Raw genomic sequence first — 18,672 nt, 5'->3', positions numbered from 1 at the left:
TTCCGAAATCCTCAAAGCACTCTTTACACACGAAGAAGATAGACATGGACTCTCTTAGGTTTTTTTTTTTTTTTCCCTAATATGAACCATTTAAAAACTCTTAATTGAATGACAATATATTGTTTCTGTTTTGTTACGGCTTTTTGGCCGCGAGCCATGTGGGATCTTAGCTCCCTGAGCAGGGATCGAACCTGCACCCCATAAGTTGGAAGATGAAGTCCTAACCACTGGACGGCCAGCCTTGGAATTCCTCAGCCCAAGGATTTTAAATAGCTTGCTTAGTACAGAACTAGTACAGGCAGAACCAGGATTCAAATCTGACTCCAGAATCTGAACATTTATTATAGCCCACCCCCGCAACTCCCAAAGAGTAGAAACCTAGGAGCTGGAAACCCCGCACAACCTGGGTCTAAGTCCCACTCCAAGATGAAGTCTTTCAACTTCTCTTCAGAAGCTGGGGAGAATCCTTGGTTCCAAATTCTCCAATTGAGACACGATGAGAGAAGGTCCACTGGGGAATATGGCTCACTATCAACAGTCACAAGTCCAAAGAAGGGGACAACTGGAAGAGACCCCCGCCCGGAGCCTCACTCTCCGCCCTCCAAGTTCCCCTGGAGACACATGAAACCTCCACGACGTGGTTCAGGACCCCCAGCTCTTTCACTGCACCTGTTTGAACCGAGGAGTCCGGAGCCCCGCCTCTTACGCTCGCCAGGGGGCGGAGCCCCGAGCGACCCCACCCCCGAGGGCGGAGCTTCGCCCTACGCGTCCGCGTCCGCGGTCCCCGCCCCGCCTCCTACGCTCACCAGGGCGTCGCACTACGCGGCCGCGTCGCTCACCTCGCCTCTGCCTCTCCTCGAGGCTGCGTGCGGGCCTTTGGGGTCCCGGGTTCTACGGGCCCAGAGCCGGTGAGTCCAGCCGCGAGCCCCACCGGCGGCGTCGCACGCCCTGCGCGGGTGAGGGCTGGAAGTCGCGTCCTCGTCGGTAGCGCCCCCCCCACGCCCAGTTGGAAATGCAGGGCTTTCCCAGCTTTACTCTCATCACCTGTGAGCCGCGTGAACACTCCGTTACCGAACATTTTAGAAGCATCCCTCATGAAAACCTGTACCCGGGTCCAATTTTTCTTTCTTTTCGGCTGTTTACCACTTTTTAACCCACAGCCTACCGCCCCGCCCAACCCCCCAGGCTCCTGCAGTGACCGTCTGCCCCTTCTCTGCACCCTCCGCCTCTCCCGCACATCACCCGGAGGAGGCGTTGGGAAAAGCAGCCATTTTAGACTTCTGGGGAGTGGGGGAGGGGTGGGGAAGGAGGGTCGGTCTGCAGAGGAAAGGGGACGCCGGCGCCGCCCCCTCCTCTCCTCTTTTCTTTGTGGTCCGCTAGCCAGCCCCTTAACCAGCGTCGCGCGGTTCGCCGTTCGGGGGAGGGGCTCGAGGGTGGGCGGGGTGTCCCCTTGGAACCGGCGTCCCTTGGGCTTCTAGCCTCTTAAGGCTGTAACTGAGGCAGCTCGCGGCCAAGCTTTCCATCTCCATAAGTAAACCTAAAAAACACATGCCCTTGTGTCGAAAGAGCTTAAGGATCAGGTGCATTTCAGACGGAAGCTTTTCCAGAAGCTTCCTCCGTGGGAGAGGACCAGGGCGCAGAGCTGGCAGAAGTTCAGGTCGACTTAACTGCGGCGGCCGGCCTCCCTGCAGTCGCGCAGTTTTGTCAGGATACTCTGTCGAGTGTCTTGAAGGTCTGATTAGGGGCAACCACACTACATTTTAGTGAGTCTAAAGCACCATCAAAGTAAAAATACATATTAATGTTATGGAATGTGGTGCTAATTAAACAGTGAGAAAACATGGATTGTAAGAGACACCTCCATTTCTGAGATTTTTAAATTCTTTTCAGGATTACTGAAATGCAGTAGCTACCACCATGCCAGGAAGCTGCTTAGTTCCTTGGGTTTTCGTCATCATTTGCAGGTTTCTGCAGTTGAGGAAATCGGTGGATAAGAAGTATAAGCGTGGGGGGTGAATGCCTTCAGTGTCTTAGAAGCTGGGGTGCTGAGCACTTAAGACTCAAACATGTGAATTCCCCCCACACAGGACCCCAGTGGACTGCGATGATTTGGGGCAGGAAGAGATGGGGGTCCCAGGTGACCTACATCAGGGTTAAAATGAAACCCTAGCAGTTTCTCAGTTATCAGGGGTAATTTTCTCTAGTTAAGCTGGATGTGGTCTCTCCCTGATCTGACCTGACATGACCCCGTGACTTGTCATGGTCCTGAGTTCTGCGTGGTTGTTGCTTACAGAATGCTCCTGCTAACAGGATGGTCCTGGCAGGCTAAATCGGCATCTATGTCCCTTCCAGCTTTCTCTGTCCCAATCGTCTCTCCACTGAAAGAGGGGAGATAAGTACCAGCAGTGGGCTGGGATGATTTGGGAAGGCAGACGGAGGACGACAGAGAAAGCATGGAGATGAGTTAGGGCTGCAGTCCAGGAAAAAAGTTAACAAGGGCTGGCTTCTGTTCAGGCTGCAGGGTCACAGCGGAGGGCGCTTGTGGTGTGGTGCCCCTGGCATGTTGTTGGTGCTGCTTGGGGAAAGGTGAGGGTCTGGATGAGGCAACCATCCTTGGGAAACTGGCTTACACCCTGCTGCAGCTGGACTTTCTTTTTTAAAAATTTTGGGGGACATTTAATTTATTTTTATTATTTTTTTGGCTGTGCTGGGTCCTTGCTCTGCATGGGCTTTCTCTGTTTGCAGTGAGCCGGGGCTTCTCTTGTTACAGAGCACAGGCTCTAGGCACTCATACATTAGTAGTTGCAACACTCGGGCTCAGTAGTTGTGATTCACAAGATTAGTTGCTTCGTGGCATATGGGATCCTCCCAGACCAGGGATCGAACCCATGTCCCCTGCATTGGCAGGGGGATTCTGATCCACTGCACCACCAGGGAATTCCTGGGGTTTCTCTTTGAACTGACCACCTCCCTCCCCAACCACATTCCCTTTTTGGCTGTATGTGCTCTTAAAGTTGATGGCAAAAACAGTGGCTACTTGAAAGTTTGGAACCCACCAGAAATGCTGGAGAAACCAGCTAAGTCAGCAGTCTCTTTCCCCATTTCTGCCTGCAGGGATGCCAGAGGGGCCATCCGTGAGGAAGTTTCACCATCTGGTCTCCCCCTTTGTGGGGCAGCAGGTGGTCAAGACAGGAGGCAGCAGCAAGAAGCTAAACCCCACGAGCTTCCAGTCCCTCTGGCTGCAGGACACCCAGGTGAGTTCAGCGACTTCTAGCAGGTTCGTCCCACACCTCACCCCAGTGGGCCAGCTCCATCAACACAGCCTGCCCCTCCCCTTGGTTTCTCTCAAGACTTTCCCTGCTGTTAGCCCCTTGTCCCTGAGGGTAGCCACGCTGAGAATCCATGCAACTCCTCCTCTGACGTTTCTCAGCCTCAGGTCAGCAGCACAGTGGCCCGTGGAACTGTGCATGAGCTGGATATTCACATTCAGGGTCTGAAGTGATTCTGGTGACTCTAGCTGCGTCCATTGTGTACCTTTGGTTGGGAACAGTATTTAATTCTCTGGGGCCAGCAAGGAGGTGAGGAAAGAGCATTGTCTTTAAAATTTTTTTTTAATTTACTTTTTCATTGGTGGAAAATTGAGCATAGCCTTTTGTTCTGGGTTTCAGCCTGGCTCATCTTTGCCCTGAACGTCAGTCAGTATTCCCTAAAGGGCTCACATGGCCGCTTGCCAGTCTGATTCATGCCTCCCCCTCTGGCCTGCAGCTCACCCTGCCCTGGATCTCTCCCCAGTCATGTTGAACTATTTGGAGCTCCTCTCACAGTCCTTCTTGCTCATGGTTTGACATGCTGATCTTCCTTTTTCTCCCTTCTCCACCCCCATTGCTGTACCTTCATGTTACCATGATAATTCCTAGTCTCCTTTGGATTCAGCCTTGCCATCACATCCTTTGAGAAGCCTGTTCTGCCTGTACTGGGCTGGGGGAGTGACCGGGCTGTGCTTCCAGGGCACCTTATCTGTCCTCCTGTTGGCCCCTCATTCCTGAATTTGTCCTGCCTTTTGATTGGAGGAGACAAACAGGACAGGGGCTGTGACCTCAGCATTATTGTATTCCTGGCACTTAACTTGAGTATCTGGTGCTTAGGAGACTTATGGTAATTGGTGGTCGAGAAACTAACGAGCTCTGCTGCTGCTTAGCTGTGTGCTCCTGAGCAAGTTACTCAAGCTGTCAGCTCTAGTGTCTGCTTGAGTTGTAAAATGGGGTAAACCACCTAGCAGTTAAAATTGAATTAAGTAGACTTTATACCTGGCACATAATAGGCACTCAGTAAATACTAGTTCTTTGTCTTCCGCCGTGCCCTTCTGTCTCTCTTTCCTTTCTCTCTCTCTGTCTCACACATACATCCCAGGCTATAAAACCTCAGTTAGAACTGAAAGATGTCTGTGAGAGGTCTGCTGGACCTTCACATGTGTTTTCTGCATTTGAAGGAGGGGCTCAGGGAAGGGAGAGTGGTTGGCCCAAGCTGACATAGGCTGGCAAGGGGCAGAGACTGGAGCCCACGCCCTCTGACCTCCACGTCTGCACGAGGGCACCTGTACTCTTTGTCCACACTGTCCTGCAAAGTTTGCAGGACACAGGATTGATGTCCCTTTGTCTCTGGATCCCAGAGGCCTGCATTTTAGCACCTGCTGTCACAGAGCTGGCTTGTAGAAAGTAATTTTTCTATAACAGACTCAGAAGGCTGGCTAATCCATGAAAAAATTGGAAGCCATTCCTCTTGGGCATTCTAGAGTGGCCCTGCATCCAGCGTGCATCTCTTTCACTGCTGATATGATTGTTCCACTTGCTTCTAATCATTTTGAAAACTGTATACTAAGTGCTCATATGACTGGAGCAAAAAGCAAAAGGCAAGTCCCGAATACTCAAGTTGGGAAAGCATCATAGAAGAGGCAGGAGGGGAGACATTTATATTAGGATAAATGGCTGGATACACCTCTGCCAGTCTTCCCCTTTCTGGGTCTAAAAGGCTCAGTCTTTGTGGACTGCAGTAGCAGAATACCTCACACTAGTTGACTTATAAGCAACAGAAATTTCTCACAATCTGGAGCATGGGAAGTCCAAGGTCAAGGTGCCAGCTGATTCAGTGTCTAGTGAGGACCAACTTCCTGGTTTGTAGACCACTGTCTTCTTGCTGTGTCCTCATGTGGAGGAAGGGTGGGGGAGCCCTCTGCAGTCTCTTTTATAAGGGCACTAATTCCATGTATGAGGGCTCCATCCCCACGACCTGATTACCTCCTGAAGGCTCCGCCTCCAGACACCATCATATTGAGGGTAGATTTCAACATATGAATTTTGGGAAGACATAAGTAATTCTATACCAAGCCTTAGATCATGTTCATCTTTTTCTAGGTCCATGGAAAGAAATTATTCCTTAGATTTGATCCAGATGAAGAAACTGTGTCCCTGGGCAATTCCCCACTGTCAGAGCCTCTACAAAAAGGAGAGCAGAAGGACAAGGCCAGGCACCACCAGGAAGCCTCTGACCAGTCCTCCCGGTCCCCTGGAGGAGAGAGTGCTGTTCCCAGTGGAGACGATGGTCTGCAGTGTTTGGGAGAAGACAGTCCTGCAGGAGGGGCTGAGAGGTGGCTGCAGGTCCGCTTTGGTTTGTTTGGCAGCATTTTGGTGAACGAGTTCTCCAGAGCGAAGAAGGCAAACAAGAGGGGTGACTGGAGGGACCCTATTCCCAGGTGAGGCATGATCGAGTAGGCCATGGGCTGTGACTCTCTGCGGCTGTGCAGGTCTAGGGGTTTGCCTGGGCCAGACTCTGCAGGCACGCTTGGTGGTCTCCACCTGCGCTCTGGCAGCCCACTTCTAGGAGAGAGAACCCACTACCCTGGCCACCGTGATGGCAGGGAAACTGTGGTTCCCGGGAGAGGGGCGGGAACCACCTGACAGCTTGGAGAGTGGGGATAATTTCCCCAACGAACGTGGCCCGAGTTATATCTACTTTCTTTGAGTGTTTGGGGTCATTAAGTTTTTAATTGGATTATGATCAGGACAACAGCCTGTACATTTTCTACTTTTGGCATCAAAGTTTGCAGCCAAAAACATAATTGATCTTTGCTTACATTTTATATGCATAAATGAAGATAAAATGTTCATTAAAAGTAAAACATTCTGATGAAAACCAACCAACCAAAAAAAGTAAAACACTCTGTAAATGTTAAGAACAGGTAGTTGTTTTGATCGCTCAGATTTTCTCCATTCTTGCTTATTTTTTGTTTATTTAATATGCCAAACTCGGGAAGAGGAGCATTGAAATCCCCCACAGTAGTTGTGTTTTTATAGTTTCTCTCTGTCTCTCTAAGCACTTTAGGGGCTTTGTTTTGCTGCCCTGGGTCGCGGGCATCAGGGTCCCTGACTCACACTTTCGTTGCAGCTACATTATTAAATAATCCTGTGCCCTCTGTCTGCCTTTAGACCTAATTCTGTTTCTCTTGATATTAACAGTGCTGTTCCATATTTGGTTGGCTCACTTTCTGGACTTTTTTCCACTTGGTTATAGGTTCTTTTTTTTTTTTTCACTTATTTTAGGTATGTTTGTTATCAACAGTGAATAGCAGGCTTCTGTATCTCTTTAAACTCAAACTGAAGCTCCTTGTTTTGAAATTGGGTAACTAGGCTATTTGGATTTTCTTTCATTTGGAGTCTTACTGTCACTTATTTTCTTCTGTTGGATTTATCAGGATTTATCACGTTTCTTTTCTTCCTTTTTTTTTTAAACCCCTGTTAATTTGGAAGTACTGCTATTCATCTTCATCCTGTTGGTAATAATCTTATCTTTAAATGATATCTGTCCCCCCCCAGGTTAATAACTATCAATTTTTTGATAGCATTAAATTAATAATCTTCTCCTGTATTATTAATACTGGTGTTTCACTCACTCTCTTGCCACCCTCCCTCCAAGTTGAGACTTTTAAAATATTAGTATTTCTACTTCTATACTTTTCTGTCACTTCTACCCCATCTTCTGTGTCTGCTGAGCTAGTTTAGAATTTTAGTTCCAGATTGCTAATTAACTAAATTGTTAGTTATGTATAATTAAATTAAGTGGTATTAAAAACATATGAAGGGTGTCCTTTGTTAGGAGCCTGCTTCCCTCATACTTGGTTTACATTCTCAGGAGCTCTGCCATGACTGTAGACCTCAGATCGCACAGTGGAATCACAGGGTCCTGTGCTGACCTCTTCATTCATCCTTTCCATCTCCCTCCACCTTGAGATCCTGCTGCTTTCATTCCCATTTGGGATGTATTTTTCCTTGAGTAGTCACCTCAGATGCCATGCAGAGGTGTTTTTCTGAGTCCTGTTCCTCTCAAATTGCCCCTTAACTTCCACATAAGGTGCGTGAGTCTTGGAGTCCAGCTGCAGCCTCTCTCCCCTCACAGAGTGACCCCCTGTCACTTATCGGGGTTCATGGAGGTTTCTCCTCTGTGTCTGCAGTTTAGGAAGCCCAGGGGAGCGAGTGTGATCTTGCCCAGGATGGGAGAGGTGTCTCCTTAGCATCGGCTCTCTGCCCTCCTTCCTAACAAGCCCTGCTTTGTGCTGTAGCCACACCTCCTGAACTTGAGACTCTTCTGTACGTCCCAAGTTGTCTTCTATGTATTGTTGTGATCAGGAAAAAGGAGAGTATATATGTTTTCTTTTAATTAATCCATTTGGTGGTGAGAGTTTGACAGTTCTGGCAGAGCCGTCCCTTTTGTCCTCTGGGACCTGAGCTTCTCCAGGTTTGTCCTGCGTGGAGTGGGAGCCGTGTGTGCATGTAGGACCAGATGCCGGTGGCATAACCCTGAGGACTGTGGCCTCTCCTCTCTTCCCAGGCTGGTCCTACATTTCAGCGGGAGTGGCTTCCTGGCCTTCTATAACTGTCAGATGACATGGCGCGTCTCTTCCCCTGTGTTCAGTCCTGCCTCTGACATCTTGTCGGAAAAGTTTCACCGAGGACAGGCCCTGGAGGCTCTGGGCCGGGAGCAGCCCGTCTGCTATACACTGTTGGACCAGCGATACTTCTCAGGCTTAGGTACGGTTGATGGCAGAGGGTGGTCCCCGTGACGGACCTAGTGAGAAAGTCCCTTGTCTGGGAGGTGGGACACTGGGACCCACCGCAGGTGTCAGGGCTCCTGGGCTCTACTTCCCTCTTTTTTTTTTTTGCCTTGTGGCGTGTTGGGTCTTAGTTCTCCGACCAGGGATTAAAGACAAACCATGCCCCCTGCATTGGAAGCGCAGTGTCTTAACCACTGGACCACCACAGAAAGTCCCTTTCCTGTTTTTAAAATGAGGGAGTTGATCAGGCATTTCTGACCTCTCTCCTACCCTGATTATATTGTTAGTCATAGTTGGCCTGACAGCCTCCTGGAGCGTGACCATCTAGAGAGCAGGGGTCACATCCCTCCATCCTTTTTTTTTTTTAGATTGTAGTATATAGTAGGATCATGGCAGATCCTGCACCCAGAGGAGCACAGGCTTCTAGGAGCAGCCTTTGGGGTAAATTAGCAAGAGAAATGCCCTATAACTAGCTGCTATTACGGACAGTAATCGTAACAGCTGACTTTTTCAGGTGACTGACTCCACCTTGCCAGGCACACGGCTCCATCCTTACTGCTCTTCTGCAGGATGGCCACTTACCAGTTTTTCCTTCATTCAGATGAAAAAATTGAAGCAGAAGACCCTTTGCTCTAAGGGCACAGCTGAGATACGAATCAGGTAGTCCACCAGTGAATTAGAGAGAAATTTTGTCTGAAGTGATTGGAAAGAGCAGTCTTTTTCACCCATCCATCGCTCCACACATACTAAAGGCCTGCCTGCCACCAAACCCACTTTCTCTCCTGGAGGAGAGTGTTAATAACCCAGCAGACTTGGACTCAACTTCCTGGAACTTAAGATAGACTGTGATAAATGCCTAGTGGAGGTTAAAGAAAATGCACTGTTGGGACATTTTGAAGAAACTTACTGATTCTGAAAGGAGAGGTCAAGGTTGACTTCACAGCAAATGAGACAGGAGTAGAAAAATAATAAAATAACACCTTCTCATCAAGCCAGTATTGTAAAGCAATCAATTAAAAATAAGTAAATATTTTAAAAAATTAAAATGCAAAAAATAACACCTTCTGAACACTTTCTATATTTCAGGCATTAAGCTTGACATTTTAAATAATAATGGCAGCTAGTATTTATTATTACTCTCCACATACCAGCATAGTGCTCAACATTTGTATGTATGTGTGAGAATTCTCATTTACTCCCCACGAAAACCAGGTAACCCACCCCCATTTTAGAGAGAAGGAGACAGAAGCTGAAGGATGGCAGGAAACTCACTAGGGTTAAGTAGCTGGGTCTGGTTGGGCCAGGATTCACAGCCAGGCACTCAGATTCAAGCCCCTTTTGTTAATCTCTTTGCTATTACATGGGCCACGTGTGAGTTGTATGTCATTTCATCTTTACAACCACCTCTGGGGTGTGTGCATGCTAAGTCGCCTCAGTTGTGTCCAACTCTGCAACTCTATGGACTGTAATCCACTGGACAGGTAAGTGTTAGCAAATCCTTCGCAGATGGGGTGACCGACTCAGTGCAGTGACTCCCTTGAGATTCCCAAGGACGCATGGTTGCTCCTGAGGTGCTCCCTACGCTAGCTTTGCTCTGTTATATTAATTTTGTGGCCAGCTATTGTTATGGACTTTTGCCTTCCTTCGTCCCCTCCCCACCTTCTTCTAGGGAACATCATCAAGAACGAGGTCCTGTTCAGAGCCGGGATCCACCCGCTTTCTCCAGGCTCCCTGCTGGGTCTTCCGCGCCTTGAGGCCCTGGTGGACCACGTGGAGGCCTTCAGTGCGGACTGGCTGCTGGGCAAATTCCAAGGCACACGGCAGCACACGCAGATCTACCAGAAGGAGCAGTGCCCTGCTGGGCACCCGGTGGTGAGAGAGGCCCTGGGGCCCCCTGGGGGCTTCCAGAGGCTCACGTGGTGGTGCCCCCAGTGCCAGCCAAGGCTGTCAGCGGGTGAGCCCAAGCAGGTGCAGCCCTCCTAGAGCGTCCAGCCTCCTTCTGCATGGAGCTTTGCCCTGAAGGGACTGTGATGCCTGAGCACTGCAGACAGAGTTGTGGGCAGACGTTGGGACTGGGCACAGGATTTGGGTGGTTGGGATGCAAGTACTGTTGATGTCCATCTCACTGGAGTTCAGTCTAAGGCAGTTTTCACGGAGTTTGATTTTGTTCTCTGCTGGTTTTGGTTAATTCTTTCTATTTGATCCCCATTGTGAAAGATGAGACAAGTCACAATGGCATTTTAGGGGAGACCTCACAAAATGACAGTGTGGCAGAGAAAATGGGAGACAGCCCGGCCCAGCACTGCTTAGCAGATGTTGTATTTGGTTTGGTTTTGGTTTTGAAACACTGGCTGGAGTTAAGATCCTCCATTTGAGAACCAGGAAAAGGGAATTATTATCTTCCTTTTTCCCCCAAGAGGGATCCAGGGCTGAGGAGGAAGTAACAGGAGAGTAGTGCTCGAATTTAGCCTCCCGATTGGACCCTTTCTGTGGGACAGAGACCCCAGGAGGTGAGAGACAGGATCAGGGAGCTGGCCACCTTCCTGGTGTGTCCAGTGGGTTATAGAAAAAAACAAACCTACTTGTTTCCTCCTCAAGGTGATGTATTTGTGACTGTTGACATGCTCACCAGTACAGGGATCAAAGTTGTTAGTGAAACCTCGAAGAAACCAGGGCATGAAAATAAAGCTGTTTGTTACTTTGTGTTGTCATCTTTATTTGGCAGGAAAGATTCTTTCACCGTACGTAACTGAGCTCTTTGTGAATGCACCGTGTGAGACGTGTTGAGTTGGTCAGATGGGTCTACTTACAAGGAGCGGGGCTGGGAAGAGGGCAGCCATGCACTCTTCACTCTTGTCTTTCTGAAGTCGTTGAGTTGCCCACGGTGGGGTGGGGAAAGCCACCTGATGGCAGGCATTGGCTGGGGGCCAAGGTGGTACCCACACAGGCCATTTGCTATAAGTCAGTGTCTGTGAGGGGCTGGAGTACAAGAAGGGCTGGGCTGGGCAGACATCACAGCCTGCATGTGAGTAGACACTCAGTGAGATTAATAGAAAAGGGAAAATGCTGTTGGCAGTTGTTGAGAAAAGAAGCCACAGAACTAGAAACAGCAGTGGAAGTAGAAAGGAGGAGAGATGGGAGGGTCACCATGGTGATGGATGTCAGCTGACTGGACATGGAAACAAGGCTGGGGACGGGCTGAGGATGGCTCAGGCCTGGCAGCTGAGAGCTAGAGGAAGCCACCCCCACCTTGCCCTTGAGATAGAAAGTCGGGGGAACTGAGCAGGTTCCATGAGGAGACAGACCTTGTGCACTGAGCTTGGGGTACTTGTACCTAAGCAGGGGGACAACAGCCAGGAAGCTCGCTGCTAGTGCAGGCTTGCAGACATGGATTTGGGAGCTTTCCTTAGAGCTGAGGGTCAGTTTGAGAAGGTTAACAAGGGTACTTGTGCAGCATGAGAAGGATGGAGGTCACAGGAGAGCCTTAAGATCTTTTGCATAAGATGCAAGAGATGACAGAAGCCAGCTGGAGATCAGATGGAACAGGAGGAGAGAACTGTGGGGGCAGCCAGTGGTGCACACGCTAGAGGAGAGGCCTCTGAATTTGACAGTAGGGCAAGTTTGAGGTCATGACCTTCAAGAGCCAGTTGTGCAGAATGGCAGCCAGTCTGTAGGGGCGGAGGACTGGGTGGGAGCCCAGTGAGCCGTGAGGGAGCCCCACTCTTCAAGAAGGTGGTCCTTGAAGGGAATGAGAAAGACGGTCACAGACATAAGTGATGTGAGGATGTGTGTATGATCGGGTGAGGGGGAAAACGGGAGGAAGAGAAATACCAGTGCCAGCATGTAGAGAAGCCTGGGCTGGAGTAGGAAAAGAGAAACAGACACAGAGAAAATCAGCTGGAGGTGAGGTCTTTTGAGGCACAGAGTAGGAGTTAGGGAGCTTTTGTAACAGCTGTGAGCGGAAGTTAGAGCTCAAGGGAAGGTCGTAGAACTATGCTGGAGACCAGAGTAGTCGCTCCATTTCCCGACCTTGTCCAGCAGTCTCCAGTAGCTTAGGGTCAAAAAGAAGAGCTATGCTGGATGAACCCACAGTGGAAGGTTGTCAGGGTATGAATGGTAGAAAGACAAGAGGGCAGAGGAGATTCCTTATTTTATCATTTAAGTTGTTAAAATTCAAGCCATATAAAAGTTTATAGAGCAAAACATGGGAGAAGAATCCTCAGTCTACTCTGTCCTCTCAGGAACTGACATCATTTCTCTGACTTGAGTCTGTAATGAGGAAAATAGTAGCACCTAGTTGTGAAGGTTGATGACTACACTGTCAGTTCTGCAGCAGAACTGCATGGACTGGGTTCCACGTGGAGGTGACAGGGAAGCAGAAACATGAAAGAAACAGAAGCACAGAAAACATGGCTGCCATGCCCCCTCTGAGATATCATTCATCCTCCATCCGGCACCATCATCAGTCATCCGGCAGGAGGTTCTTGGCCGAAAGTCTGAGGTTAGTTCTGCGAGGAGGAAAGGAAGAGCCAGTAGAGGCCGACTGAATGAGGATGAGAGAAGATGGTGTTACAGAACCTGCAGGGCTAGGGTGGGGTGAACAGTGGGAATGACTCCTGTGGCCCGTGTGCCTGTTGGATGGGAGGAAAGGCTTTGCTTGATAGGCTGCAGGTGAGGGGTGGGGAGTCCAGGTTTCACTTAGAAGTAAGAGGTGAGATATTTGAACTCCACAGAAGTTAGAGAAAAGATTTACTTAAGAGCTGGAGTTTCATGATGCTTGACATTGTAAAAAGCTTGGAATTTAAATGTGAGGCTTCAGTGGCCTTCAGTTCAATTCAGTCAGTCGTGTCTGACTCTCTGTGACCCCGTGGACTGCAGCACGCCAGGCCTCCCTGTCCATCACCAACTCCTGGGGCTTGCTCAAACTCGTATTCTTTGAGTCAGTGATGCCACCCAACCGTCTCATCCTCTGTCGTCCCCTTCTCCTCCTGCCCTCAATCTCTCCCAGCATCACAGTATTTTCCAGTGAGTCAGTTCTTCATATCAGGTGGCCAAAGTATGGGGAGTTTCAGCTTCAGCATCAGTCCTTCCAATGAATATTTAGGACAGATTTGCTTTAGGATTGACTGGTTGGATCTCCTTGCAGTCCAAGGGACTCTCAAGAGTCTCTTCTCAGTGACCTTAGCCATTCAATAATTATTTAATTTAAAAAAAAAATTTTTGGCAAGTAAATAGGATTTATTAAAGAGAAGGAAAGTACAAAGCTCTCAGCATGGACACTGAGGGTGGTAAAGAGTCCCCCAAAAGGTGGGGATTATAGCAGTTTTATATCTTTATTAGTATTACATTTTTGGTTGCTTCCCTGGATCTGATTGCTGATAATTTATCAGACCAAAGACACATTGAAAAACAATGACAACCCTAGACAGTATATTAAAAAGCAGAGAAATTACTACAAAGGTCCATATAGTCAAAGCTATGGTCTTTCCAATAGTCATGTCCAGAAGTGAGAGCTAGACAATAAAAAAGGCCGAGTTCCGAAGAATTGATGCCTTTGAACTGTGGTGCTGGAGAAGACTCTTGAGAGTCTCTTGGACAGCAAGGAGATCAAACCAGTCAATCCTAAAGGAAATCAACCTTGAATATTTATTGGAAGGACTGATGCTGAAGCTGAAGATCCAGTACTTTGGCCACCTGATGCAAAGAACCAACTCTGAAAAAGACCCTGAAGGCAGGCGGAGAAGGGAATGACAGAGGACAAGATGGTTGGATGGCATCACCAACTCAACAGACATGAGTTTGAACAAACTATGGGAGATGGTGAAGGACAGGGAAGCCTGGAGTGCTGCAGTCCATGGGGTCACAGAGAGTCAGACACAACTGAGCGACTGAACAACAACAAAAGGACGCATTCCAAGAACTCAGGACAGAGGGTATAGCTTTAGGCTAATGGGGTGAGATGGTTATTGAAAACAAGACCAAGGTCTCAGAGTCCTACACTGACTGCCTAGCAATTTCTACCTCAATCCCCACCTCTAGAGATGGAAACTCTAAATGCCATTATGGGGAAAGGGGCAATGACCAATCTGGCTTCTCCAAGCTGTGTAGGGGCATCATGAAGGATGGCAGTTAGATCTTCACCACTGGGATGATCTAGTGAACCTCGGTATGTCATCTTAGGCTCTATTTCCATAACCATTTGAAGCTTGATAGCTTCAATGTGAGACATTACAAAGTGAGAGAGACAATTTAGAATACAAGGGCCAAAAAACAATATGAGCAAAATAAGACTTCCATTCAGGACCAGGGGTTTCCACCAGGTGGAAGTTGATACCCAGTTCCATAAGGTGGTCCCAAAAGGAGGAGTGGAATCAGCCATTGCCTCAGCTTGACTTTTCAGATCGTACATAGGTGTTGAAGGATCCCAGATGAGCCCCCAAAAGATGAAATGAGAATCTGAGTTCTTGTTCACAGAGCCGAAGAATGAACATCATGAACACACAGAAACTCATGGTAGCAAGTGAATAGGATTTATTAAAGAGAAGGAAAGTACAAATCTCTCAGGATAGACACTGAGAAGGGATAGAGAGTCCCCAGTTATTATTTTGTAAATGCCTCCTAAATGCTAGGTCTGGAAATACAATGATAAACAAGACAAGAAATCTTCAATACTAGTAGGAGGCCAGCTTGTTACAAGAGTGTTGGAAGCATTTTAGTAGGTTACGAAAAAGTGCTTTATGTTTCAGGGTGGGGGCCAAGTGACTGCCTATCCGTGGTGTAAAAGTTCCAGTACAGTCTCTTATTTCAAGCCTTGGTATTCAATAAAAAGTAGTGGAGACTTGTGATGTGGCTAGTACTGTGCCAGCTGCCCTGTTTCGACACAGTCCCTGACCCTGAGGGGTTCAAGGTGAGGTGAAGGGTCAGACAAAGGATACTTAGCATACAGAAAGTTCAGGATGAGAGTAACCAGTAAACATGATTGAAGTAACGAGGTCTGTGGAAATAGAAAAGTCCACTGGAATAAGAACAAGCAAATGAGGCTTTTTATTCAGAGCGTGCTATAGCAAGGGCCTCAGCCTCCATCACTGGCATGTGGCTGAAACTCAGAGGCAGGCAGGGAGTGGGAAGGCTTTATAGTCCAAAACAAACAAACAAACAAACAAATGAAATCACCATTTTGCTCTGATGGGAGGAGGTTGGCAATGGGATGCTGGAAGCAAGCTAACTAGAAGTGGGGGTGTCTTATGTGACTGGTTTGGGGAATATATTCGGCTCTCTGTGGTTGGTCCTGAGTTGGAAGCAGGGACAAAAAATAGAGAAGTAGTTGATCAAGTCCTGACCATTCCAGGCCAACTGGTGCAGAGGTTATGGGTAAGAATTCTTTTATTTGCTCTGGCCATTGTCCATTTGTCCATACTCAGTTTCTGGTTGGGCACCTGGATCAGACTGGGGGAGCTGGATGAGGCTCCAGGTGTCTCTCTAGTGAACAGCAACATCACCACATCAGACACATCTGTCTCTTACTCTGGACTGGACTTCTGCCTCTCCCTCTTTGGGGTAGAACCTCATCCACCTTGTCATTATTCCCAGTGTCTGCCATGTTGTTGGTGTTCAATGGATGCTTGTTAAATCTGAAGAACAGACAAAGGAGAGGCCAGGAAGCTTCAAAAAAGGTTTCAGAGTAGTCAAGGGACTTAATAGGAGGCTGAAATCCAAAGGGAATTTAGGTGCCAAATGATGAGGGAATTCTTATTCTATGCCAGAATCCTCAATTTTATCTTGAAAACATTTCCTTTGTGGAATTTAAAATTGAAAGAAGGGAATGTTTTCTACAGGATCCTTGTAACAGGGAAGTGAGGGAGTGCTAAAACTCTTAGCTTTGTGTTTTCTGAGGAAAAGCAGTATGCAAGTAGAGATATAAAGTTACAAGTTGACAGGAGTTTTTGTTACTCTTGTTCAGTCGCTCTTGTGTCTGACTCTGTGACCCCATGAGCTGCAGCACACCAGGCTTCCCTGTTGTCCTTCACCATCTCCTGGAGTTTGCTCAAACTCAAGTCCATTGAGTTGGTGATGCCATCCAACCATCTCATCCTCTGTCATCCCCTGTTCCTCCTGCCTTCAATCTTTCCCAGCATCAGGGTCTTTTCTAATGAGTTGGCTCTTTGCATCAGATGACCAACGTATTGGAACTTCAGCTTCAGCATCAGCCCTGCCAATGAATATTCAGGGTTGATTTCCTTTAGGACAGGAGTTTCAAGCAGGACCAAACATCAGGTAAGATGAAACTAAATCGTGGATACATGAGATCTCTGTGAAAACTCCCTTCAGTTTGTTTTTCTGTGTTGCCAGACTAATTCATGGAACCAAAGTCTAAAAGCCCTCAAGGTCTCACCTTAAGCTAATTAAAATCATAATACCTTATAAAATGAAAGATGGTAGGCAAGAGAGTAATATAATCAAATATATGTTTTAGATACATTACCCAAACTGTCACATGGGATTGGATGGAGAGAGAGAGATGGGAAACTGTCCTCAAAATAGTTGGAGAGAGAAGATGGGGCTTGAACTTTGATGGAGCAGAGATTAAGATAAGGATGTGTGTTTCTTGGACTCCAGAGACTTGATGAATGACTGGGTGTAGGGAGAGCAAGGAGGACTTAGGGATGACTTGTGGATTTTGTAATTAGGCAACCTGGAGGCTGTTAGTGGAGAAGGAGGAGTTTCAACAGGCGAGAGATTCCAGTTAGGGGCAATGTTAAGTTTGCAGTGTTCAGAGGACATCAAAGAATTGCACTGTAAGACTTGAGGCTATGTTAGTGAACTAAACAAAGGTCTGTCATCGTTGAACTTACAGTTTAGCGAGGAGGAACAAACAGATACTAAACATAAGTAAATGATATATTATATATCAGAATGTAATCAGTACTGAGATAGGCCGGGACCTGGACCCTTGACTGTAGTGCTTAGACCTGGACAGATGTCTCCCCAAGCAGCAGAATGCAGAGAGACTAGAAGGGACTAAACATAACTGCATGTTTGGGCAGTTTGGGCAAATTATGAACTGTTGTGGTCCATGCATGGGTTGGAAAAGAATTTCCAGATAGGAGGCAGAATGAGAGGAGAATAAAGTTTATTAGAGTGGGAGACGCTGTTAGAACGGTGGGCTGGCTCAAGGGAGAACCGAAACCCTTTGCAGGTTAGCAGCCAATTTTTATAGCCTCAAGACAGAAAATTCCTACTGGAATGGTGGCATTAGGTGATTGGTTAGGATGCTATAGGGTGGAGAGTAGGGTGGGCATTTTACATAATGTGGGGTCAGAGAACTGGCTGGTTTAGATCTGGAGGCTGAGGGCAACAGTTGCTATGGGGTTTGGTCATTTCCAGAGATTTTTATTCTGTGACCTTGGTACAGGGCTCCACATGAACAATAAGATACAAGACCAAAACCCAACTAGCACTTCTGAGGTGCCAGGAACAAAAGCAGGTACTAAATGATCCTTGCACACAGCACCATCAGCGGGGTGAGCCAACCACCTAAGCCACCCCCTCCCCTTCCAGTCACCACCCACCGATCTGCCCCTACCCTCACCCCATTTAAGGAACAAGCTCGGCCCCCTACAGAGAATGAACTAGGGAACCTACTACTTGTTTTCTCCCCCTGGTGTCCCAGTAAAGCCTTGCCTGAATTCCTGGTCTGGCCTCTCATCAATTTCTATTGATTAAAGAGTCCAGGGGAAAAACTAAAGCAGAATGGGGCATCAGCAGTGGTGGGGGAGGAATCGGGCAAGCTGCCCTGTAAAACAGGGTGATCAGTGTGGGCCTAAATGAGTTAGCAAAGACTTGAAGGAGTTAGCCAACTGCATATCTGAAGTGGGAGGACATACTGCAGGAAAAATGAACTGTAGACAACAGGAGGGAGGGATAGAAAATAAAGGTGAGAGAGGTAATGAGGATGGGGCGCTACTCATACATACAGCTTTTAGACTCTCATAGGAACTTTGGCTTTTATGAGTGTAATGGAGAGACACTGCAGGTTTTTAGGCAGTGATCTGATCTGCCTTAAAATTTTAAAAGGATCACTGCTGTTAAAATAGATATGGGGTTTCGGGGCTGGGATAGCAAGCACCTTCTAGGGCTTGTGAGAGCACTTTCCATATCATCTTTGGATACGGTGTAGAGATTCTTAAAATTTTTTTCTGGGACTAAATTTAAGTGTGCTCGGCAGCCTCAGGCTGATCCCGCCCAGCGAGGTGCGGCTGCGCCGAGTGCGTCCGGGAAGAGCGAATCTGGTCGGCAGGACGAACTTGTGGAGGGCTTATTGACAGTCACATTGGACTCCCACCCGCTGGGCTTTAAGATGAAGCCAGGCCGGTGCCGGTCTCCAACACCTTGAGCTCCGCCTCGGGGTTTCGCAAAGCGAGGGTTCATCACCTCAGATCCGCGTTGGGCAAGCAGAGGAAAACAAAGGCCCGCCTCTATTACGAGCGCCAATCCCGCTCTCCCGCCCCTTTCTCACCCTCCATTTAGCCTCTAGGATGTGGTCCTCACGCCAGACTCATGCCGCCGCC

General features: G+C 48.0%; 1 protein-coding gene across 2 annotated transcripts; it reads left to right on the top strand.

Annotated features, from left to right (window-relative positions):
• The first annotated feature begins 760 nt into the window (after positions 1–760).
• On the top strand, positions 761–10,807 carry NEIL2 (nei like DNA glycosylase 2). Of its 2 annotated transcripts, none has more exons than XM_043891345.1 (5): positions 761–908; positions 3,115–3,254; positions 5,412–5,749; positions 7,882–8,081; positions 9,774–10,807. In XM_043891345.1, exons 2-5 carry the CDS (start codon positions 3,117–3,119, stop codon positions 10,085–10,087), a joined length of 990 nt encoding a protein of 329 aa, XP_043747280.1. In that variant the 5' UTR covers positions 761–908; positions 3,115–3,116; the 3' UTR covers positions 10,088–10,807. The 2 variants fall into 2 exon arrangements, with proteins under 2 accessions (XP_043747280.1, XP_043747281.1); XM_043891346.1 differs by having other exon boundaries at positions 801–956.
• Positions 10,808–18,672: the final 7,865 nt, after the last annotated feature.

This window comes from Cervus elaphus, chromosome 29, assembly GCF_910594005.1.
Source record: "Cervus elaphus chromosome 29, mCerEla1.1, whole genome shotgun sequence".
Lineage (NCBI taxonomy): Eukaryota > Metazoa > Chordata > Mammalia > Artiodactyla > Cervidae > Cervus > Cervus elaphus.
Note: the sequence above shows the minus strand (reverse complement) of the source record. Positions and strands in the feature narration are given on the sequence as shown.